The 26,325-nt window shown below is 33.6% G+C and overlaps 1 protein-coding gene across 1 annotated transcript; it reads right to left on the bottom strand.

Annotated features, from left to right (window-relative positions):
- Window positions 1-5,265: 5,265 nt before the first annotated feature.
- On the bottom strand, window positions 5,266-24,644 carry LOC148274877 (retinol dehydrogenase 14-like). The gene is made up of 5 exons (XM_088236481.1): window positions 24,552-24,644; window positions 11,923-12,121; window positions 6,815-7,000; window positions 6,338-6,447; window positions 5,266-5,540 (listed from the first exon to the last, which is right to left on the bottom strand). The coding sequence occupies exons 1-5, from the start codon at window positions 24,627-24,629 to the stop codon at window positions 5,346-5,348; spliced, it is 768 nt and encodes a 255-aa protein (XP_088092607.1). The 5' UTR covers window positions 24,630-24,644; the 3' UTR covers window positions 5,266-5,345.
- Window positions 24,645-26,325: the final 1,681 nt, after the last annotated feature.

Genomic DNA, 26,325 nt, shown 5'->3' with positions numbered 1-26,325 from the left:
CTCCTCGGCAGGGGGGAGTGTTGCCGACGTAAAAGTACATGCACCAACTTGGCGGCCCTTCCTGGGGTTTTAATGTAGCATAGGAGGCTTCAGTATGTGTAAGCGATCTACCACCTCCTCAATAAAGACTAGTATTTGTCACTTTCGGGGGTGGTGATCGCCATACTGAAGCCCACATATAGATTAGAATTCATGAAAATATTTGTATGCCCATAATGTGTTTTTATGTTGTTCTGTATAAGTGTTGATCGCCGCGCGGTCGGCGGGGAACTGCGGCCGGTAGCGGGAGGGTGGGGACCTTATACGTGGCGCGAGAGAGACCGATAGAGCCGGCAAATGTGCTCGCTATCTCTCTCGCCGCGTGATTGGTCAACCTAGCACCGCCCGCTATTGGCCTAGCCCACCGCCGCACGGCAAAATGTTGTATATATAGCCCCGCCGGGGAAAAATAAAGTCAGTCATCTCACCACACTACTAAGGCTTTCTACTCTCCACTTCACCTCCCTACCTCGCTTCAAACCGGACCTCATCGCCACCTGGATTCGAACACCGCTACCCCCCTGGACTTGGAACTCGGATACTCTTTGGATTGGATTTTGGACCCCGGATAATTTGGACCCTTGGATACTTCCCCGGAACACACCCCGCCGTTCCCACCGACGGAGAGATACCGGCCTTACAACCCGGTTGCCTGACTCAGGATTGCGGCCGCCAGCGCTACTCGCTAGCGACCCCGCAAGGGATCTCTAGGCGACGATACCTCCCCCGGAGCTTATCGTTCGTCGGCCGAGGCCCGCCTACGCCCGGCCACTCTGCGTTTGACACCAGCACCTATAGAAATACAGTTCTTGTGACGGGCGCGATTGCTACGGACGAAGCAGTGATCCGCCGCGTCTGTTACAATGTGTATTCGGCCGGTGATCAAAGTGTTAAGTGATTCTCTGAAAGCGAAATTCCCGGCAGCTGATTGTTATCGAATAGTGTCATTGTTTGTATTTTAATGGATACAATAATGGGGATTGAACGTGTGTTAACCTGGTCCGCGATTATGAACGGCTATCGGTATATACTAAGACGGTATAAACAAATATATTGATATTTATGTACGAAAGTGTGTTTATTTGTATGAAAATTCAAAGAATCTTCGTCGGTAACTGGTAATTGAACATGTTTAGAAAAAAAAAATGAAAATAAATTCTATTTTTCATACAGAAACATAATTTTACTTTGTGGATAAAATTGAAAGTAAATTTAACAACAATAGTTTGAGTTTGTCCAAATTATTGTAGACAAGGATGAGATTCAACTCCCTGAGGAGCTGTTTATATTAACATATTACAACAGAGATGAAGAGCATTTAAGATAAGGTAATATGGAAGTCTAGGCATCTACAGGGTTAAGACCTGTCAATGGCTAGTTTAAGTGGCCACTTTACACACTGTGTAACATTCACCATTCTGCCTATATTTGAACATCTGTATTCCTTCAATTCTTTCATATGTTGATGTTTGTGAAGTTAAAGAGATGAAACCTTTATTTATACTGGTGAGATTCATCTAATTGAATTATTTCACCTACATACTAGGCAACGCCTGAAAATGTTATTTTTCAATTTTTATACATCTTCATGGACCAGGTGGATTTATCAACAATAGTTTGAGTTTGTCCGAATTTTTGTAGACAAGGATTGGATTCAACTCCTTGGGGAGCTGTTTATATTAACATATTACAACAGAGACGAAGAACATTTAAGAGAAGGTAATTGAGAAAAAATATTAGGTCTATAACTTAACACTTTGAGACCGGCCGAATACACATAGAATTTACCCTGTGCCCGGCCCATTTTTGTGAAATTTCATGATTTGTGAAGGGTTTCTTAAAAGTGTCATAACTATGAAAATACCATGTCAAATCAATCCGCACCCAGCGGTGCACATTTTTTTTTTAATAAATATTAGCGTTCTTATAATTTACCAAAATAATTTAATTTTGGTGGCCATTTGCAACGAGTTGTAAATAATTCACAATTAGAAAATGTAAATCAAGTTGGAGTAGAGTGGGGTTTGAACCTCAGACCTCTGGCCCGTAAGTCTGCAACACTAGCCACGGAACCACAACCCGATTCTTAACATATCACTGCATTAGTAAGTACTATAATTAACTGTGGTGTATCTGAATATTTTTTATTACGTTGTTGTGTGCCGATGTAGTAGCATTTAGAAAAGGATTTATCGCCGTTCACTAGATCAATTGACAAGATGAAAAGATGTTTATTATTTTATAGGACAATACAAAAAGCCAATATATACTATTACGCTTGAAAGCTATCGTATATATTTTAACTAAGCATTACGTCTTAGTGACATAGTAAAAACGTGGGGTTTCATTTCTAATTGCTCCAAAATGACTGCATATGGACTTATAATAAAATATATATCACCCGCTTTTTCCCCATACATCCTTTTCTTACGAGATAGTTACGTATAAACAACTCCTCAAAAATATGGTATAAGTTTGTATATTCGGCCGCATTCCAATGCGATGCCCTCCAGCCACCCGCGCTGACCTCAGGCCCTGCAAGACCCCTAAATTTTCCACCCCCCCCTCGATTTTGGCCTTTGTAAGGCGGATTTCTAGCCCCAGAAGGCAGAGTATTCCGGGTCGTCCTCTAACATTTCTGTTTACCTAACTTCTTGGTACTTTTTGGTAAGGACACCCACTCAGGGCTCTCCTAGCGAACCAGCTTGCTTTCCTTTTCTGGAACTCTTTGGTACTAGGCTACGCCCTGGCTCTCATCCCGTACAGTCATATTGTAATGTCAACCCTTGCTAAACTAGTTGCTTGCCTTGTTTGGCACCCCCGGGTTCTTTGGTCAGACATATAATTTCATTAATCGAGATCCTAGTAATTGATCCCGAGTACCAACTCAGTGAAGTACGAATGCTGGCTGTTCGGCCCTTTCGCTAACTTCTGAATGCGGTGCGAGACATCATATTACTAGGAAGAGCTAGTTCGGTTGTCCGAGGCACACACGTGTTTTGGCCACCCGGAACCCGAGATCACCCCATGTGAATAACAATTCCGCTGCCACTCAATCTGTTAAATCAGTGCTTGTCAACCCGTGTAACCAACGATGTTGTATTAAGTTAATTTCCTAGTGCTTGTACTGTATGTAAAGTATGAACTGAATCAATAAATATCTTTGAAATATAACCAGACGTGTTATAAATAATAATAATAATCAGAATTTGTCAATAAAAATACAATTGCTTTATCTACTACATAAAATACTTAGGTAATAAATTTCTCTGGATTATGTCTAATCTGCCTAACAAGGTACAACCTGTTTTAAGGTAGACATTTTATGCAAAATAAACAATAACATTACTTACTACTAGATAATTTATAATACAGTTATTCGATATTTAACTATACCATTTATTATTAAGAAATGCTTTTGCGTAAATTTTTAGATTTTTCTCTGTAACCAATTTTTTACAAATTCATTTCATTGAATCCAGGTCATGGTTTTGCATTGTTTGCAACGTTAAATATTTTGGGGCCTAGAAACCTGGATTTTTTTTTGCCCAAATTCAAAGTTTGTGGTAGACCTCATGACTCATCCTCTGGTTTGACTTTTGGTAGTGTGGGAGTGTTTCTTTTGAGATTTGGTAGAATAATTTGCATTAACAAACATTATAATTCTTGAGATGTACAATTGCCTTATATCTAAGATCTTGGATTCCGCAAACAACTTGACGCTGGGGTACCTGAAGGGCTTTTTTAAAATTATTTTAATAATCGATTTTCGAGCAGATTCGAGAGGTTTTAATATTGATTTATTACTGCCTCCTCATCCAATTGCGCCATAAGTCAGAATTGAGTTACATAAAATATAATATATTAGTTTGAGTTTAATTAGGGATAAGATGTTACGTATCGACTTAAAGATATGGGAAAGTTTTTTAATTTTTTGTGTTATATATTTTATGTGTTCTGTCGATATAAAATATTTATCAATAGTTTTATATGGCGTACCGATTAAAGTATTTCAGAGCATATTTTTAATTGAAAGTTTTGGTTAGGCTGTCCCATTGTGGTGTTGCTAAATGTCATGTATTTTGTTTTGTCAATATTTAAAGTTAAGGAATTGTTATCCAGCCATATATTTATTATATTGACACCTTTTTGAGCCGCAGAATAAGTTTCATCCTATTTGTCACTGGTAGAAATTAGAACAGTGTCATCTGCAAATGCAATTATTTCACAATTTATTAAGTGTGTCAGACATAGATCATTAATATATTTTAAAAAAAACAAATCGGTCCCAAAATACTGCCTTGCGGTACACCAAAATCAATGTTTTTTTCTTCGTTAGTAATGTTATCTATTTCAACTTGTTGTGTTTTATAATTCTACAATTTTGAGTCCTTGTGGAAGGGAGAAGCAAAGACAAAAATAGTTATTTCTGTCTTCCTGATTATTTCTGTCTAAGTGCCCTCGTCTAAACCTTTGTTGTTGTGGAGATATTCACCTGACTGAATTATTTCACAAACTAGGCAACGCCTGAAAACAATTTTGCAATTTTTAAACTTCTTCTTGAACCAGTTGGTTTTTTTACAATATTTTAGTTTGTCAGTGTTTTCAGTCAGATGAACATCTCATAACAAAAGGTTTCAGCTCTTTACCTTCATTAAAATCAACAAATGGAAGAATTGAAGAAATACGGATAATCAAACATAGGCAAAATGGCGAATGTTACACAGTGTGTAAAGTGGCTACTTAAACCAGCCAATGACAAGACATAAGCCCTGTAAATGCCTAGACTTCCATATCCCTTATTTAATTTATTCTCCATCCCTGTTACAATTTGTTAATCTTATTGACTCCCCTGGGGTGAAATCCAGTCTTTTGTCTACAAAAATTTGGACAAACTTAAATCTTGTTATTAATAAGGTAGTGCGGGAAAAACATTGAGACTAGTAATGCCTCTCCCTGGTTTGTAGCTCGACAGCTCGCTTTGAAGTTATTCAGCTTGCGCTCTGATGTCCCAAAGTTGCCGTATTTCAGTGTGCCTCTCGCTGTGTTGTATCTTGACCGCTCGCTCGCTAATGTCCCATGGTTGTCTAGTATTGTAGTGCCTTGGCTTATAGCTTGACAGCTCGCTCGCTATGGTCCCAAAGATGTCTAGTATTGTAGTGCTTAGGTTTGAAGTTATACAGCTTGCGCTCTGATGTCCCAAAGTTGCCGTATTTCAGTGTGCCTCTCGCTGTGTTGTATCTTGACCTCTTGTCTTGGCTTATAGCTTGACAGCTCGTGTACTGATGTCCAAAAATCACCGCATTTTAGTAGTGCCGCTCGCTCGCCTGTAGCTTGACCGCTCGCTCACTAAATTCCCAGAGTTTAGCGGACTTTTTTCTATCCCTGGCGGCTGAAGAGGTAGACACCGACTTACAGTCGGAGAAGTACTCTCCTGTGACATTGTCTACAGAACGTGATACGCACAGGAAGATCTGGGTCTGTGCTCCTTCCCATGCATTCTGAAAATGATATTTTTAATAAATACATTATATTATATATACGCCACTTCTACGTGGGCACTATTCAATTGTTTAAAAATTTCATGTGTAAAACCATTTCCTTATCTTCAATACCTTTTTTATACAAAGAAATGTTTAAAAATCGAAAGAATTTCAGTCGGATTCGGTAGATCTGTAGATTTTTAGAGTAATAATACCACAAGCTAATAAAGCCGCCCTTAAAATTCATTCGATTATTAACCACAAAGTTAGCTACAAACAGCTACGGAGGCGTTTCATAAAAAAAACTTTAAAAAGTAATATTCCCCTAATAAATAATCAAATATCTTTTCAAAATGGAAAACTTTTTTATTTAATAATGAACCAGTCGTGTAACTTTCAACCTTTTAGCCCCTTTCCTTCCTAGCCCCCCCCCCCACACATTCTCCAACATATCGCTTAAAATCATTAACCTAATTTTAGTGCATGCTCAGATATGGTGGTGTTTACATCCCCTTTAACGCTGCATGCAATTTATGTATTTAAAAAAAAAATACTATGACGGTAAAAGTAAAAAGTGTCATGACGAAAAGACGTGTACTTCTCGAAACCAATAGACATAAAAAGTCGATAACGGTTAAATATTAATATTTACTAACATTAAGTATATACATACATAAATAATATGAAAATGCTTTATTGGCTGGGAAGCAGCCTTCATTCAATGGGTATTTTTGAGTTATTCTGATATTTAAAAAATAAAATTAACACCATATTACGGTTTATTATGGTCACTCGACAAAAAACTTGTTATTTACCTTCGCATATATCTTCCCAATATTTTTAAACAGAAACTGATTGATTGAAGGAGCTTCTCTTACGACATCTGTCAAAACATATCCAGGGTGTAAACTATTTGCTGTCACTCCTGAAATAATGAAAAAGTAGGCTATTAATAAATCACGTCTTTCGTCAAGATGGGTAGGCTGGTGGATCTTCATCAACTGGCGGTCTATCCAGCCACAATCCACTCAATACCACCAACCACTCGCGCAACCACCTGTCTTTGAAAATAAACATACATATCGTGTTGTTGATTTAAAAATTATTCCAATGTTTGTACTAACCTGTATTACTTTTGTAAATGTTTTTTTTTTTTAATATTTAAAACTTATGAAATCAAATATTAAGAAGTCTAAAACCGTTTTATGTGTAAAAAATAAATCAATCACACTAAACTTTAATTCATAACAGCTATTCGATGGCATTATCAACGATTAGACAGACTATCTTACCTGCTCCTCTGAGTTTATCTGCTAACTCGATTGTGAAGTAAATATTGGCGAGCTTGGAATTAGAGTAAACAATAGATTGCCAGCTTGTTTGACTTCTATCCGGACGGTCTAAGTTTAATTTCGCAAATTTGTGAGCAACAGAAGAAACATTTACTATCCGACTTGGAGCAGATTCCTTTAATCGTCCTAGAAACATAAAAAAAATTAACTCGCAATTTACTGCAACAGAGAGGGAAAACATTTTTGAGAAAAAAACATGAAAGTCTACGCATTTACATGACTTTTGACCTGTAATTGGCTGGCTTTAGTGGCCAATTTACACGCTGTGTAACATTCACCACTCTATATATGTTTATTGATTTATTTAAACACTTTGTATACGGTAAAAATTTGCAACACTTTATCTTAATCTTTCTGTGCTACTGGTGGTGTACCACAGGGTTCCCATTTGGGCCCAATACTGTTCATCATCTTTGTTAATGATGTTATGGATGTATTTGATAATGTGGAGATATTGCTGTTTGCCGATGACATGGAGATTTTTAAAGTTATTAATACTGTAAATGATTGTGTTACTCTGCAACGTAATTAAGATAAAATGTCCAATTGGTGCTCCGCTAAAAAACTACAACTAAATATTTAAAAATGCCAGATAATGAGAGTTTTTAGAATAAAAAATCTAATAATATTTTATTATCTGATGGATAATATATAATAAGTCTTAAGTTCTAAGGTCCGCGACATGGGTGTCGTTTTCGATCAAAAATTATCCTTCATTTGTCACATAAACAATACAACCATTATATCACTGAAAATGTTGGGCTTCGTGTTACGTGTGACTAAGAAATTAAAAAACATAGGCACTTTGAAGTTGATGTATACTTCGTTAGTGAAAAGCCAGTTAGAGTACAACTCTATTATAATATGGACTCCTTACTACAATTGTCACCAAAATTCTATAGAAAGAGTCCAAAACGATTCTTAAAGTATGTAAATTTTAAACTTGGAATTAGTCACGAGTTTTTGAATTATGAAGTTTATTAAAAACATCAAATTTTACTTATAAACATTAAACTTAACGATCGAAGAAAACTTATTGAACTTATTTAAAATTGTAAATTCAATATCTGATTGCCCAGAACTGTTATCTCTCATCAACTTCTGGGTGCCTAAAAGAATTACTAGACAGGTACCATCGTTTTGTAGCAACAATTCACGGACAGTGTATACTTGTAATGCTGTATTAAATAGACTCCAGGAACTCTGCAATAGTTATTCCCACGTATCGGATATATTTAGTCAAGGATATTGTTCTTATACGTCAAACCTATTGAACATTTTCAGAGATGATGAATGGTAATTAAGCATTTAGTAAAACTGTTATATGAAACAGTGCTTAGTGATTTTCCTGTTATTTAAATTGTTTCATTATTTAATTTAATTTGTACATTTATTTTTAATTGTTTTTAACTTCTACAATGTGTTATTTAATTTAAAGGTTTAATTATGTTTTTTTAATCTTAGAAATGTATGTTTGTTTTTAAATAATTCAACCAAATATGTTTATATTATATGTTTTGTAAAGGGCAATTTTTCCGTATATGTTAATAAAATAAAGTATACATACCGTTTGCATATATATGTATAAGGGAGGGCATATTTTGTTCCGCCCCACCCAAACCGTGAAATTAAAAAAAATGGGTATATAAACATATTGTAGCTATAATAGTCCTTAAAACATAGCTTGATTAGAATGACAGCTGTCAAACTAATTTCATTAGTGATGGGAAATTACTGATCACTGATCAAATCGGTTTTATCAGTTATTTCATGGCAATCATGAAACTCTGTTTCTGAAAATTTTGCAAAAACAAGCCTATTATAGTGTGTTTAACACAATTATTCACCAAAAAATGAGACATTTATATTTTTTCATGAACAACATCAAATGAATTCTTGTTTCATTCGATCAATTTACATTGATCAATTTGTCCCATCTCTAACGTTTTTGCAAAATGATGTAACCTTGTAAGAACGTCATTAATAATTAGGTTTATTTTAGTTTTGAAGCTGATTTTACATATTAATGTTGATTCATGTTTCAAGCATTGTATTAAAAAAATAAATTAACACGCCAGATACAAATGATTTTTCGTGTGTTTCGTTCAATATAAATAACTCCTTTGACGTTACTACAAAGTTATGTCGTCACTTTTTCTGACAACTGTCATTCTAATCATGTTACATTTTAAGGACTATAATTATAAAACAAAACATTTATATACATTATGAGGCCCTCAGTATCAAAGATGGCCAAACGACAAAAATAGTATCAAAAGCGGCCAACTGCATATTTAATATTTAAAAAATAATAGCGTTTCTTGTTATGTTAACCTTTCGGATAATTTTACAAAGTATAGTGACACCAAATATTATCATATAAAAAATATTTTATTTAATTGAAAAAGTGCAATAACATATTTTGGACATTTTCTCCAAAATACATAGGTATGGGATTGTATGGCCATCTTTGGAGGGCCTCATATATACTTTTTAAGAAATAAAAATTGACTAAATATCTACACTATACTATGAAGAGATGAGAGGGTAAAAAAGGAAAGAAAAAGGGAGGAAAAATGAAAAACTGAAATATTTAGGATGTGACATTTCATACGTGACATTAGTGGGTAGATTATTCTATAATCGAGCAGCTTCTACTGTGAAAGAGGAGGTTTTTTTTTTAAGTGATAAAAAATGTTTTAACATCCACATTTCCTCGACTCTTCCATCTGTCGCTTTCGTAAAGAAAAATAGTTGAAACCTTTATTGTTGTGGGTTAGAGTCATCTGGCCGAAACATTTCACTAGACAACATCTGAAAACTAAAAATGTTTTCCTCTGTTGCAGTAAATTTGTATTCTGATGGCTCCCTAGGGGTGAAATTGAGTTTAAATTTATTTCAACAGAGAGGAACAACATTTTTGAGAAGGGATATAATAAATCCAACACACACGGAATGACCCAAAAAAGAATAATATTGATAACAGTGACCGTGAAAACCTTGGCACCTATTTACTAATTATGGTTTGTTTTCGTGTCTTTAAAAAATATTTTTCTCTGTGGGGCATGTCTATGTATTAATACGTCAATGACACAAGCACTGTATGCCAACTAACAAACAACTGTCAAAATATCGGTAAGTATAAATCTTAACCAACCAATAAGCCCGCCAATGTGCATATATACTGTACAAAAGTATGACATAAATAAACTAACGTTATTTAAATTTATTGCAATAGATAGGGTAAACAATATTGAGAAGGGAATATGGAAGTCTAGGCATTTACAGGGCTTATGACTTGTCATTAGCTGGTTTAAGTGGCCACTTTACACACTGTAACATTCACGATTCGGTCCATGTTTGAACATCCACATTTCGTCAACTTTTCCATCTGTTGACTTTTGTGAAGTAAAAGAGCTGAAACCTTTATCACGTGGGTGAGATTCATCCACTTTTACAACACTTAAAAAAAAAAAACAAAAATAACAATTACTTTATCTACTACATACACGCTTAGGTAATAAATTTATTTGAATCATGTCTTGTCTGCCTAACTAGGTACAATCTGTTTTAAGGCAGACATTTTTATTCAAAAATAAACAATAGTTTATTTATATTTACTATACAGTTATAAAATATTAATTTATTATTTAAGAATGTATTTTAAGTAAATTTTCCGATTTTTCTCGATCTTAATTCAGGAACCATTTTTTTACAAATTTATTAAATTGAATCCGGGTCATGGTTTTGCAATGTATTGAATACTTTAGGGCCCAAAAACCTGAATTTTTTTTGCCCGAATTCAGAGTTTGTGACCCCATGACTTATCCCCTAGTTTGACTTCTGGTAGTGTGAGAGTGTTCCTTTAAGGATTTGGTAGAATAATTTGCTTTCACAAACGTAAAAGTTAATTTCTAATTTAACTTTGAAGGAATAGATAAAAAATATTATATGCATCTGAAAAGGTTATCTTTTAAACATGATAAAAAAACTAAAACGTTTTAAATTTTTTATTTATATATACATTGAAATGATTATACAACAAATTATTATAAAAAATAAAAAAAGTTCATCGATACTTTCGACGTTTATTAACGTGTCCCCATGCTTTATATTGAATGTTGTTTTTTAGTCTAGGCATTAAAAAAAACATTAATAAAAAGTGGCTGCCAAAATTTGGCTATCACGAAGTTATTATGAAAATGTGATAAAAGTCAGAAAACCAAAAGCCGCTATCTATGGCGGTTTCGAATTATATAATTCATGAAAAATATGTTCGAATTAGTATGTTATTCATTATTAAATGATTTATTGATATTTTTGATAGGTATTTGTCATTTAATAATAATAATAAGAACCCGTCGATATTTTAATAATTTGTTTGTATTTATTTATTTATGTATTTCACAGTTTTAAACTGTACAGAGTTTCTTTGTTTCAGGTCCCGACTAGCTAGGAAATTTTGTGTTTAGGAAGGACTTGCTTTTTTACATGTGTTTTTTTATTTCATTAAATGATGCTCAATAAATTCAAATAAAAATAAAAACATTAAAATTTTTTTAAATAAATTTAAATTAGAAAACGTGTAGGTAATAATAATAAAAATTGAATCATAAATATAAATTAGAAAATATACCATTATTAACTATAAAATATAACATGAATGTAAAATTGAAAACATACCGATAATAATAAAAATTGAAGCATAAATATAAATTTGAAAATATATTGATAATAATAAAAATTGAAGAGCTATAAATTAGAGAATATACCATTTATAATTAAAAAGTAGAAAAACCATACATAATATAATCAAATGAACGCAATTTTTTATGTTTTTAATATTGTTTTTAATATTTTACTGTATGAAAATAATAATACCATAGTAAAATTTATTTTATTTAAAGCCTTTAAGACAATATAAAATATATTCCTTTTTTTAATATACCTCTAAAAATAAAAGAGTAGTTGACTTTTGATCCGAAACCGACCTTTATTTTCCATAGTGCGTCGTATTATTTCCAATTAGCAAAAAAAAATCAACTCACCGAGTAATATGTTTGTGAAAAGGAATGGTCCAAAGTGATTTGACTGCATGAGAATTTCAATGTCATCATCAGTAATCTTGCTGGGCACACCCCCAACTCCAGCGTTGTTGAGAAGAATGTCTATTCTCGTTTCTTCTTCCAAAATCTCTTTTGCACATTTCCTAACACTTGCTAGAGATGCAAAGTCAATCTGCTTAAGCTGAAATATTATAACATAATGAAATATTGATTAGTAAAACTCCGTAAAATTCGTGGAATAATTCAACTCTTAAAATACTGTGGTAAATAATCCCTTTGCGCGCGGTGATGTAACATCGTTTTACCACAAGTAAAAGACGGAATATTCTAAAGTTCAGACATTTGAAAAAAAATGTAACATGAAAATTTTATGTTTAATAATTCCTTTTCCATAATTTATGCGAATAAACATATAATTTAGCCCTGTTATAGTAAAATAAATTAAAAATCGCAAATTCGCCGCTCATGTTACGCACGTGTGTCCTTCATCACTGTCATCAACCGACTGAAGACTGGATCTGTTTTAAACAACACCCGCCGCAGAACAGCGTCTCTATCTTCCTTGTTATGACTTCTATCTTCGTGCTCTCTCTTGTATAATGTATAGATGTGTTGCTGAATTAGCGGACATTCATTCTTCGCGTAGCAACGATAAATATTTTTTGTATTAACATTTAGCAAAGTTATACACATTTTACTTTCCAAAACGGGTTTGAAAATGTACATTTGAAGGTTACAAAAAATACAAATTCATTAATAAAAAAAATAAGAGAGATATATCAAGTCTTGTGTCCTATGTCGACTAGTGTGACATCACAGCCACACAAGAGTTAAGAATTTTTACAAAAATAATATTTATTGAAAATCCAATGATAAAAAAATACAATTTAGAAATAGATTAAGCTCTTTACACTGCACGGTGGTCCCGCCGTAGGTCACAGCCTTCCAATATTCATCTCCAAATTATGATGTGTCACTGCTGGTAATTAGTGACTAAAAGCCAAATTTACTGATAGTATAAAAACAACTTAGGATTTCTAAAGGGTTCATCTGTATTTTAGCATCGAAAGTGAGTTTATCCAAGGAAATGCTAATTACTGTAATCGGTGCGTTTATTAGTCACCGTGTTAACTGTTCTATATTTCTCAGAATTAGTCATTGATGTGTGTTTTTATGTAATGGAAATTCAAGTTAAAAGTATGTTTGATTACTTTTATATACTTTGAAGTGTAAGTGAATAGCAGTTTTTGAATAGTGCCCCTGGTACATAATGCACAAATTTTGTTAAAATTAAATTTTTTTTTTTGTTTCCATTAAAAGTTTAACTATTTACCCCGCTCTGCCCCCAACCTTATTTATTACATAATGTTCACAAGAACATTGTTTTTATGAAATATATATATTTGTCTGCACAACTCTGCTCCGGGGCTTAGTATGAGCCGTACACTCCGTACATTGCACACGAATAAAATATTTAGGGAAAATTACATGCCTGACTTTTTTGTATTTTTTTTTTAGGATATCTTAACAAGTGTTTATTTGCGCAAATGCTTTTTGTTTGACATTTGGCTTGCTAAAAATAAAGGAATGTGGAAAAAAAAACGCCATACTTTACATGTGTTTGCCAAACAAATACCCGATGTCGAAAATATCGACACAAATAACTTAAAAAATCCTATTGATTAAATATACAAAAAAAAAACAAGTATTGGATGACAAAAATGGTCGGTAAATATTCTGATTGGTAGAATGTGACAGAAGAATGCGACCTTTTTGGTTCCACGCAACGTACAGGAAGTCCAGGAGCAGCTACAAGAGATGCCATTTTAAAATGATCGACACATGAAGAATTTCGCGGACTGTAGCAAACGATCAAAATGTAGAAGGTTAGCAATTTTATCAATAGTAGACGATTCTGCCGTAAATAATTTATTAAAGTACTCCGATCAATCTAATACATCTTTTTTACAAGTCAGTACCGACGAAGTAGTATCTCTCATTGTATAAGCAAAGTTAACTAAACATCAGTATTTATTAATAAAACAATTTGTGCATTTCAAAAGAGCTGCTTATACTCTTCCATCTTACCGGAATGTATTAAATGCAAAAAAGCGGTGTATACATCGGGAAAAAAAATCACAGAATCGTCTGCCGAAATAGAATTGCAATCTTTGTTAGATCACACCACAAACCGTATACGTGAATCTCAAAAAGAAGTTTTAGAAAGTATTAAGTGCTCTGACTTGTTATGTAATTACGGCTCAATAAGGATCTGATAGACAAGTGTTTGTCATCAGGATATAATATAAATAAAGTTAAGTATAGGGATTACATGTTACAAACTGCTCAACAACTATCTATGGTACTATTTGCCATCTTCTGTCCATAAAATACCTATTCATAGGTCTGAGGTGATTAAGCATGCATTATTGTCTATTGGAGAGTTATCTGAGGAAGCAGCAGAATCAGACAACAAAAATATTAAGCTTTATAGGCGCGATAGCACACTAAAAATGTCACAAACTTTTTCTAATACCGATCTCCTACATAGCCTTCTTCTTACTTCAGATCCCTTAATTTCAAGCCTTAGGAATTTGCCTCGTAAGAAGAAGTCTATTTTGTCAAAAGAGTTTGTTATGTGTTTAATTTTTTATTTAAAATGCAACTAATAGTTTTTAATATTTTTCTTTGAAAATATAGAGTTTTGTAAATATTAAGGGGTGACATTTTTATTTATGTAAAATGACAACACCTACGGTAGATTTTTAATAAACCGTTGTTTTTTTGTCCGTTTAGTTTTATATTTGTACTCTTTCACTATGTATTTTTGTGTCAAAGTGTAATTTTTGTGTACCTACTAATTAAAAGAAATTATACAATTTTAATATGTTCATACTAATCATCATTGTTTTACATTTTTTTCCTATTTTATTTAACTAATAAACTATATATTTCAATAAAAATGAGTCACCTCAGATGACATAGTGGTCATAAGTAGAGATGCAAGGCGGTAAAATTACCTAGGTATTTTATGGTAATTTTACAAGATTTTGGTATTTTTCGGAAAAAAAAACTAATATGACGTACTAATTTTGACTTTTCGAAGATTATAACAAAAAAGAGTAGCTTTGTTTTAGGACGCGTTACATGCCAGTGAAAACCAGGTTTAGAGATCCATCGGTGGTTGTCGAGATTTATTATAAGCACGAGACGCTCAAGATCATTCGATGTGTACTTTTTAAACTTTTTTAAATAAAAAAGGTTATAATGTTTTGAAACTTAACTGGATCAGCAGACATAGGGCCCTTAGTAAAACCTCAAGTTTGTGACCTTGAAAGACCACCGCTAATGCCGTCATTTTGAAGAAAAAAAAGTTTTTTGAGTACAATTGCGTCCCTATAGATTTTATAGAAAAAAAATATCTAAAGTCAAAAAATCAAATTTACTTAAAAATAGGGTTACATTTTTATTTTCATCGGACCAATGCTTCCCAAGATACACGTTTGAACATCAAATACATTTTATCAAAATAGCGGAAGAGCGGTATTTGCACCAACTTTTTACTAATTATTTGATAGTTGACCAATCTAAAGTAATCATCATCGTCATCATTCCATGTCCGCAACCTAGTTGGAGCATAATATGGCGTTCACAAATATTCTTCGGGCATCTCGGTCGGCTGCCAGCTCCTGTGTATCCTCACAAGTCAGGTTCGCATCTCGTAGTTCTGACATAAACTACCAACTAAATTTTAGGACGTCTAGAACTTGATGCCTTTTAAAGTAGGCAAACTTAAAATAGCATTATGTAATATAAAATTATGTTTATATTATAATGTACACTGTTTGAAGTATTTGTAATACCTACCGCCCGTATATTTATAAATTTCAATACTTTTATCAGAATGGATATAAAATTACGTATTTTTTAGGAATTTCTGATGGTGTTGATAACACCGTTTTCTTAGGAAACCACTCTCTAGTCACCGTTACGACGGCTGTCCACCGCACCACCGTTCACGACGGCCGTTAAAATACGGGCACCGCCGTCCTAGGAAACGTGCTTATATGTGTATCCACCGCTTTACCCCTCAACAGAATGCCATATATAATATAATGCCATAGAAATGTTAATTGATTTGGTGTTAATTATGTAGAACTCCATATTTAAACTTATAATATTTTATTTTTATTTTATTTTTACAAATATAAAAAATATAAAAATAAAAATTTCGTGACAATTGTTTTGCCTTGTTAGGGCATTTTCAAACGAATGTGAAGATTAAATGGATTGAATGTCCTTATATATTTATATAATTTAAGGTACTTAAGAAATGATTTTTTTTAAACTTATAATATTAGAAATCAAACACTGATTTGAGTCTACTGAACATTTTATTTTATTTTTACAAATATAAAAACAAAAATTTCGTGACAATTGTTTCGCCTAGTTAGGGCATTTTCAAACGAATGTGAAGATAAGATGGATTGAATGTCCTTATAAAGTTATATCATTTAAGGTAGTTTAAGAAAATAAATATAATCTTATGAACTATAGCATGTACATAAATCATAATTGAGGGAAAAACCAATGGTTAAGGGCGAGGCTAAGTGTCTAATAGGAAATGGGGAATTTAGGTATTTATATTTGAATTTCGGAAAAAATATAACAAAGTAAGTATTTATTGACATACAAGTATGTATTGTGATATAATTAATGAAGCTTTATAGTTTTATAACTTTAGATAATTGTTGTCGAAAATATATCAATAATATTATAATAGCTTGCTGTTCCTTTTAATTTTAAAACATGATTGAAATATTATGAAAAAAATTACATGAACATAAATGTATTATTATACAATATTTCTATTTTTAAGAATTTCTTATCGAAATATATAAATGCAATTGTAACATGATTCATATATTAATTACGCGTCACATTCATCGTTTACATAAAGGGACAAAGTGAAGAATAACAGTAGGCTAATAGGGTTATAATTCGTCCAATATTTGCCTAATCTATAAAAGAGGGATGTTAATAGTATTATCGATGCAGGAGAAGGGAATTAGAAAGTCTAGGTATTTACAAGGTTAATATTTGAGCATTCACATTTCTTCAATTCTCCAATTTGATAATTTTAATGCCGTACAAGAATTGAGAATCCTGGGAATTCCGTGAACAGATTGGCCCTTTTCATACATGACACGCCGATCCACCCGGCTCAGTAATTTTACCGGGTACATCCTACAAACGCATACAAAATGTGTCACTTTTTGTAGGATGTACCCGGTAAAAATTATCGGGCCAGGTGGATTGGCATGGCATGTGTGAAAGGGGCCATTTAGTGACCAACGCGGAGGCGCTGAGACGAGCCAGTGCCGAGAGAGAACCACTGTCGTCAATAAAGCAGAGAAAACTCGCACATCTGGGCCACATCTTGCGCAGAAGCAAATATGCGCTTTTGATAACTAATTATGACGGGGAAAATCGAGAGAAAGCGGGAAGTTCTGGGCGTAGAACATCAAGCGATTACGAAGATACACTACCGACCTTCAAGTTTTTGGTTAGTACATCGGTATGTAACAAGGGGAAGCGTACGTCACGGTACACATATCTACGCACTAAAATAACATGGCTTCAGTATGACGTCAGAGTTGAAGATAAATTTCTCCCGAGCGATTACAAAGATTCACTACCGATCCCCCCACTTTCAAGTTTTGAGGTAGGTACACGGTATGTACCTACCGACGCCGATGGGTCTAGGCCTCTCGGTACGCATATGTGCGGATGTGACAAAAATTTTGTTGCACCGAGCAAAGTTTCCTTTAATGACGATCTATTTAAATTTTTGATCGTTCTGCGGTAGGGCATTTTATTTTTTAAAAGTTCATTCAAAATATGAGAAAAAAATAAGTAAATTTTGAAGTCGAATTAAATTCTGACATAACTGTCTGTTTTGGAAAAAAACGCCTAGATGCACAGGTAATGTGGCTATATTCTGCCCTATTAACATATGAGGGTACTACTTGCAAACCCGGCAAAATCCGAAATCTAAAAAAAGTGAGATATTAATTGAAACTTATTCAGAATACAATTTTTTACAATAATTATTACATTGTCAGTGAAAAATACGGCTTTATTTGTAAGAACTTGACTTTTAAATTATCGGGTTTGTTGCAAACATGGCAACCTCTACTTGAGTTTGTAAAGTTGGAATGTATAAAATAGATTTTTTTTACACTACTGTTTCTTGGCATAATCATGCTTATGTCATCACTGCTTACGTATAAAATATTTACTGATTATAATAAAAAAATGAAGTTTGAAAAAAAAGTTGAAGTTAAGTATTGTATCAGTTTTTTGTTATTTGCTCAAAATAAAAAAAGATGGATTTTGCCAGGTTTGTAAATAGTACCCTCATATAAGAGCATCTAGTCGTAAAAATGTTGCCAGCTTAAAAAAATTACTTTTTAAAATATTTTTTTCCATCTGTTTTATTATCTTCCGGAGTGTACGTACTCGTACCGATACGTTAAAAGAGCCGGCTCTTTAATCACTCAGTAGATAAATACAGACGAAAGTTAAGCATACCGTCTTGGTAATTGTCTTGGAGTTTATAATCACTTTGAAGTGAGCACTTTTTATCACAGAAGCCTTTTTAAAATGTAAATGAGAACTCTTTTAATTAAGTAACGAACGCGGACTAAATTCGAGGTCATTGATTGGTTGGATTCGATTCTATGATGTCGAGATGACAAATCGGTAGAACATATCGAGGTAGATATAGATAGTACAGAAGTTAAGTATACTGTCTCGGCATGTACCGACGATGATAGCCTTTATAATCGCGGCCCTGATAAGGCACGAGATGATAAAAAGAAAAGAAACCTTCAGGTACTGACGTAGGTGAAGCAAAAACGTACAGTAGGTACTTAAAGAGTCTTTGAAAAATATAAGAGCGTCAATAATATGAAAAAAATGGCTTAATTGAATAATGCAAAAAGTATCTACATAATATTTTTTTAAACACTTATTTCCTAGTTGGATTCCGTATCCGAGGCTGCGATAACAATGCTTAGTTAACACAAATTTTCTGTACGCAAAGGTGTATATTTGTATCAAATAATAAATTATGTTTGTACCGTGTAAGGGGAAAATGTAACTTTTTTTACATCTTTAAAGTAAAAAAAGGGTATATGAAATACTCTCCAGTAAAAAAAAACTATTAGAAAGGGACGAAAATACAACTAAAGGTGAGATCAGTGTGAACGGAGATATTCTGAATCAGGTAGAAGAATTTGTGTATCTGGGAAGTATGTTTACTAGGGATGGAAAGACTGAGAAAGATATTGAAAGGAGTGTGAGTGCCGGAAACAGGGTGAACGGTGCACTAAAGTCTACTTTGGCAAACAAATGTTTATCGCAGGAGGCAAAACTAGCAGTTCACAATGGAGTTGTAGTGCCAACTCTAATGTATGGGAGCGAAGAATGGAATTGGAAAAATAATGAGGAAAGTAGTTTAAATGCTGTAGAAATGCGATCCCTCAGGCGAATGTGTGGTAAAACGATGAATGATAGGTGCACAAATGTCGAGATCCGTGAACTGTGTAAGGCTGAGACATGCATTATCGACAGAATCAAGCAAGGGGTGCTGCCTTTTTGGACATGTAGAGCGAATGGACAGCGAAAGAACGGCTAAAAGAATCTACGATGCGAATGTTGATGAATGCAGAGAAAAAGAAAGACCGAGAAAGACATGGCACGACCAAATCCATCAAATACTCGAAGATGGGCATGTCAAGAGTAGGAATAATCGGCGTGCGTGCATGAGAAGATGTATGAATGTAGAGGAAGCGAGGTCTGTATGCAAAGACATAGTGATATGGCGTTCTATCCTCTCTGCCTACGCCTACGGGGAAACGGCGGGATGGTTTGTTTGTTTGTTTGTTGTTTGTAATTTTGGATTCCCGCAAAAATTGTCATTGCATTGGTCACGCCCCTAATACGTCACGATTCATGTTCATTTTTAGCTTTGTTCCGAACCTTTAGAACATCGTCATGAATCTTGACGTCACAACTATCAATGCCAAACATGTCGCGTTTTCCTAGTGACATCATTTTTTATATTTTCTTTTTTAAATATATCACATGTATATGAAAACGTTTCTCCACATATACCAATTGATTTTAAAAATACAATTAATTATTCTAAATCCATTTTCTATATTTTTATATCTTGTATTCGTAGTACGTTATATTTATCTCTAACCCATCCAATGAAATATTGTACTTACGTTCTGTGATCTGAAACACTTTACACATTGCGAAACATGCACAATAGAGTGGGCCAATGATGTATGTAGTTTTTTTATTTTTTTAGACATCAACGTGAAGGGTGTCTACAAAGTTGCATTTTGGATAACATTAAACATGAAAATTGTTTGAAAAATATTCCTTTTACAATGTCTTTAAACTCTGTCACATCCGAAACCACGATGATCAATATGGGCAAGAAGACATTTTAGCATATTTAAAAAAATATTTAGAACAAAGAAAAATTTTAAAAATAAAATGTTTTTAAAAATATTGTTGCTTACTTCTGCAGGGGAGAAGTGAGGGGAGCGCGGCCCAGTGTCAGACTCTCCCCTTCCCCTTCCTCGTTTTACCCCTGCAGAAGTAAGCAACCATTTGATTCTTTGATATTTTATTTTTAAAAAATTAATTCGTTCTAAAAAAATATTTTAATGTGCCAATATGTCTTCTTGCTCATACTGATCATCGTGGTTTCGGATGTGGCAGGGTTTAAAGAACACCCTGTATAAGTCTTAATATTTTGTTAATTATCAGTAATGATATTTTTTTTGTTAGTAAAGATATAACTTAATCACATAAAAAACTCGAACACGTTTTAAAACTACCGAAATGCTAAAAGTTTACACTTTACGGAACTGATTCCGTTGAACGCCTGGCTAACATTGACGAAAACAATGGCTCATTAAAGCAATGCTACCTATTTATTACAAAACAAAGTGCAACTCACGTCCTTAGATGCTTATTTAATAAGGTTTAATGCATATTATAAAAATTAATTGAACTGATTTTCTTACTTAACACACAAGACTTGATACATCTCTCTTATTTTTTTAAATGATTAATTCGTATTTTTTGCGATCTTCAAATGGACATTTTCACATCCGATTTAGAAAGTAAAATTTGTATAACTATGCTAAATGTTTATACAAAAAATATTTATCCTTGCTACGCGAAGAATTAATGTCCGTTATTTCAGCAACACGTCTATTCAGATACCTTATACAAGAGAGAGCACGTAGATAGAAGTCATGACAAGGAAGACAAAGACGCGGTTCTGCGGCGGGTGTTGTCTAAAATAGATTCTTTCTTCAGTCGGTTAACGACAGTGATGGACGACGCACGCGCGTAAAATGAGCGGCGTATTTATGATTTTTAATTTATTTTGCTATAACAGGGCTAAATTATATGTTTATTCGCAAAAAACTATGGAAAAGAAATTATCAAACAGTATGTATTCATGTTTTTTTTTTTCAAATGTCTGAACTTTAGAATATTCTGTCTTTTACTAGTGGTAACACGATGTAACATCACCGCGCGTAAAGGGATTATTTACCACAGTCTTTTAAGAGTTAAATACAAAATGGCGGCCATCACAAAATTTATCACAAAAAAATTACCTTTTCGAAAACTTTAAGCTCTGGTTGAGGGTCCAAAATAGTATCAAATATTTTTTTTTGTATTTTTTACATTCCAAGTAATAAAAAAAAACGTTTTAGACCCGTTTCATTTCCAAATTCGGAAAAAAAATATCGGCCTACCCTAATGCACAATTCTGTCTTTGTTTGAACACCAATATTTCCTCAACTCTCCCATCTGTCGACTTTTTGGAGGAAGGTGCAGAAACCTCGAAAAAAATAATATAAATATAAACGTTTGTGTAGAGAAAATGAATTTTACCTTATAGACAGTTGAAGAAAACTCTGTCAACTTCCTATTGTAATCGGGGCCCAGGGATTATATTTGAGTTATTATAATTTCGTTAAAATAAATCATTTTAATTATTCTGTGACGTAATTATAAAGTACAGCTTTTTGTTAGTCATAAAATAATATTTGTGTATTTGTAAAATAATTAGAACTATTTTTCCTTATACGATACACGAGAACTTACAATAAAGTACCAGTACAATGTGATTATCTTCATTGCGTAGTACCAAAGTATCACAAATTGATTATTGAGAGTACATTTTTTTACCACTCTTCGTTAAAAACTATGAGAATACTTAATTTTATTTATTTAACTTTTTGTGCAAAATGTTATTTGTACATTGGCGAGTTTGTTGTCAAATGGCAATTTCTTCCAACCAACCAATAAAATAATAGTTTTATTTTTATAATTCAAGTTACAGAACATATTCAATAGAAAATGTCTTGTCCGTCTGTGTTGTTCTTGTCCCATTGAAGGGAAGTGGTAAATTACAAATCTAAATAGTAGACTAACTCAAGAGAACCACGCGCTGACCATGCTCTAGGACCCGTTCCGTCTGCTCTAAGGTCTGAGAGATTGTTAGGATGATTAGGGTCTTTGCATAGAATGGTTTCTACTGTTGGTATTAGGATAATGGTTTTGGCAAGGAACTCAGTATTATGACGAGAAGTAATTTCGCCTGAGTTCGATAGGGATCAAGTTAGGATCTGTGTTAGGATTTTGCCAGTGTAGTGTCTTGATAATTTGATGTTCCTCTGTGATTTGGTACAGATACGTATTGTTTTACTTCTGTTGTTTGAGTGCATGTTGTATAGGGCAAACTATTCTAATGTTTTCTATATGTATTTGGGTTTTGTGTTGTTGTTTGATCTGTTTGTATAACGACGTTCTTCTTACTTTCCGAAGCGGGATCTGGAGCGTGCGGCCGCGGTCTCAATTTAGAACTAACACTGTATTCCTTCACTGTCATACTGGGAAATTGAAAAAAAGTTATTGTGCTGACCATGTGTATTTGATTGATCACAAATTGACAATACTGCAGTGAAGGGTACAATGAAAGCTTTTAAATTTCTTTGTTTTGTTATTTCCGCGGTTTGATTGTAAAGAAATATTAAATTTTCGCTTAATTAGTATAAAAAAAAAATATATTATGCAAAACTGAAGAAAGACTCAAGTCTTTATGAACAGTTTCGGTAAAGGGGTGGATGCTTTCATTGTAATAGAAAATAAAGATTAAAAAGCTTAAGATTTAAAAAATAGAAATAAACATATTTTTTTATAAATAACCTTCAATCAAAACTATTACTCAATGGGAAAAAGGACAAAAGAGAAAAGAAGAAAGGAGTAGATATTGGAAGAGAAAGGAGAAGTTTCTTCAGACGTGATTTAAACAGAGATAATGTAGTTATATCTTTGATAGTGGATGGGAGATGATTCCACAGTCGAGCCGCATGGACACTAAATGAGTTAGAGAAGAAAGAGGAATTGTGGAGGGGTATTAAAAGAGTGCCTTGAGAATTAGAACGAAGAGGTTAAACCATGAACTGATAAGCGTTGAAATTTTGAAATTTTTCACCCAGGTATAAAGGAGAGGTTAATCAAGAAGCTTTTGGTATTATGTGATCCTAAAAAAGAGTCTTAGGAATAACGTGGAAAGATTACATTTAAAGAGGTGTTTTTTAAAGTAGATTCACATTTTCATTTAAAAATAAAGAAACATTTTTCAAATGAGCTTGTTTTTATTGTGTTCGATAGAATTAAATATTTACATTTATTTTATGAAAATGATATTGAACGGACCAATCGGCAGAACTGTCCGAGCATAAGCGGAGGAAAACCCCTGACGTCACATGCGGAGTCATTTCAGAAATACAAAACTTAAAAAAATCATAGCTCTGATAATACGATTTGTAAATTTTTTTTAAAAAATGGCCTAGTTTAATAGTCTATTGACAAAAAAATACAAAAAAACTCCGAGCTTAAGAAAGCTCGGAGAAAAGATACGTCCTGGAAAGCCGTCAATGACGATCTTTCGCCTTTATTCGGCGAAACTAAGGGCCGCTGGATTGACATGGATGAGGCGAGAGTGCTAGCTGGCGATAGGGTCTCCTGGAGGCAGCTGGTGATGTCCACATGCTCCACTAAGGAACGGATGTGGGAAAGAAGAAGAAGAACATACATCTGCATAATCAAGAGTGGGAGAAATAAGCTCTGGACTAATGTTAGCAAAACATTCTGCATTTTTTTAAGTGAGTGCAAACTGCTTTAAGGTTTACTACTAACTTTGTTAACCTGATAGTGCCACCCTAAATGCTTATGTATGATAATACCTCATTTTTTGACGAAATCATGAATGGAATTTTCGTGCAATTTATTTTGAAAAGAGTTAGTCCGGGAACATCCACTTTCCGATAAAAAAAATTCCTACAAACAAGTACAATTAAGGTTTTTGATGGATTTATGAAAAGTCCATTATTTTGGTCCATGAAGAAATATGCTCGAGTGCATGTCACATTACTTTACGTGCGTCATCAATGCCATTGGGCTCCATATAAATACATAGTTGCAAATCATCGGCCTATACATACCGTAAGATTTTCGTTCCTAGTTTCTTGTGCGATAGCCGCCCTCACTCTCTCTCCTTTGGCCATGTCTCTACACAGCATCACCACTCGAGCTCCCCTTCTGGCGAAATCTTTAGTGGACTCCAAACCGAGACCTACAACAATATTACAACTTCACCATTGTACAATAAGACTGTACTTCATCATAATGAAATAAACTTAATCATAACCTTAAAGTAACTACCTAATAGAGTCGCTGATATGGAGAAAAATCATTCTACGAATATTAACCACAAAGTTAGCTATAGACTACAGCAATACGACTGGCCGTAGGTACATGCGAAGTAAAATTTCATGGGTAAACTGAAACCGTCCATTACATGTTTGTTGTTAAACTATAAATCAAACTAAAACCAATCCAAAAATTTGGAACGCTGTTTTCTATGCAATTTAGCTTAAGGGCTTCTCTGGAGAATTATTACTCTGAGGTCATAAAATATTTATTCTTTTTTATTGAGTAAACAGTGTGCACAGAAATACTGTAAATTTTTTCGTATATTAGTGTAGGTACATATGCCTAAGAGACCATGGCCCCCACAAAAAGAAATGTATAAAAACTCAAATGCACACAGCGATCCATGGAAAGATCAATGCTTGGTGTAGGCTTAAGAGACAGAATAAGAAATAAGGAAATTAGGAACAGAACCAAAAAAGTGGATATCATGGATCGCGTAGCAAGACTGAAGTGGCAATGGGCAGGACATGTTGCGAGACATGACCTCACAAGATGGACCCCTAAAATTTTGAGATGTAGACCTTAGAAGAATAAGCGAGGTGTCGGAAGACCTCAAAAACGATCGTGCAACGACCTAGCCGCTGTGGGGGTAAAAATTGGCTGCAAGCAGCAATCGACCAAAAAAAATGGAAGGATATGGAAGAGGAATGTGTCCAGCCGTAGAGGACAGAAGGCTAAAGAAGAAGAAGATTAGTGTAGGACACTCGTGCACACAAAAAAAAATGTTTACACTTATGACAATAATTTCAATTATGTAAAATATTTATAGGAAATGTAAAAAGGTAAGAAATGAAAAACACGTATATGATAATAAAATTAATATAATAATAATAAGGCCTTTTTTTTATTTAAATCCCTACAGAGATGAGGTAGAATTTTTTTTAAATTCAGGATTATGGATATTCGAGCGTTTACAGGGCTTATGACCTGTCATTGGCTGGGTTAAGTGGCCACTTTAAGTACTACAACATTCCCCATTCCGCTTATTAGCGAATATCCACACAGATAACATTTTTGATTTTTTGTATATATCTTACTAAACGAGAAACCCCTTGGGAGAAATCCAGATTTGTGTATAAATACACGTACCAAAATAATGTTGTATAATAAGGCCTTATTTCTGCAGGTACTTCATCATAATGTAATAGCACTGGGTGACGATGGACCACCAACGCGTCTATCCTCACATAGATAGATTCCTTGCCTCTTCCACAATCAGATTCATGACCAGACTTGAGATTTTGCTTTATCTGCTCATGCCACGTCTTTCTTAGTGGTTTTCATCCTACATTCATTTATTTATTTATTCAATCTAAATTACACTAGTTAAACTATTAATGAACTTATTAAGGCTTTTTAGGCTGCGCCCGTTTCAAGCCATAATAATAAAATAAAAAAATACACAGTAAAATTAATAAGATTAAATTATAATGACATGTGATGCAATAGAATAACAATCCAGAAAAACAAGGTATATATAGCCTAATAAATAAGGAAATTCCA

The sequence above is a fragment of the Micrasema longulum genome, unplaced genomic scaffold (genome assembly GCF_059751315.1).
Source record: "Micrasema longulum isolate JH-2025_06_02 unplaced genomic scaffold, ASM5975131v1 h1tg001562l, whole genome shotgun sequence".
Classification (NCBI taxonomy): Eukaryota; Metazoa; Arthropoda; class Insecta; order Trichoptera; family Brachycentridae; genus Micrasema; species Micrasema longulum.
Note: the sequence above shows the minus strand (reverse complement) of the source record. Positions and strands in the feature narration are given on the sequence as shown.

Excerpts from the sequence above, each read along its gene's own strand:
- LOC148274877 (XM_088236481.1), bottom strand. The coding sequence starts at position 24,629 with ATGCTGTGTAGAGACATGGCCAAAGGAGAGAGAGTGAGGGCGGCTATC. Across the intron at positions 6,448-6,814 it reads AGATAAACTCAGAGGAGCAG|GAGTGACAGCAAATAGTTTA; the intron begins GTAAGATAGTCT and ends TCATTATTTCAG. Across the intron at positions 5,541-6,337 it reads TTGGGAAGATATATGCGAAG|AATGCATGGGAAGGAGCACA; the intron begins GTAAATAACAAG and ends TATCATTTTCAG.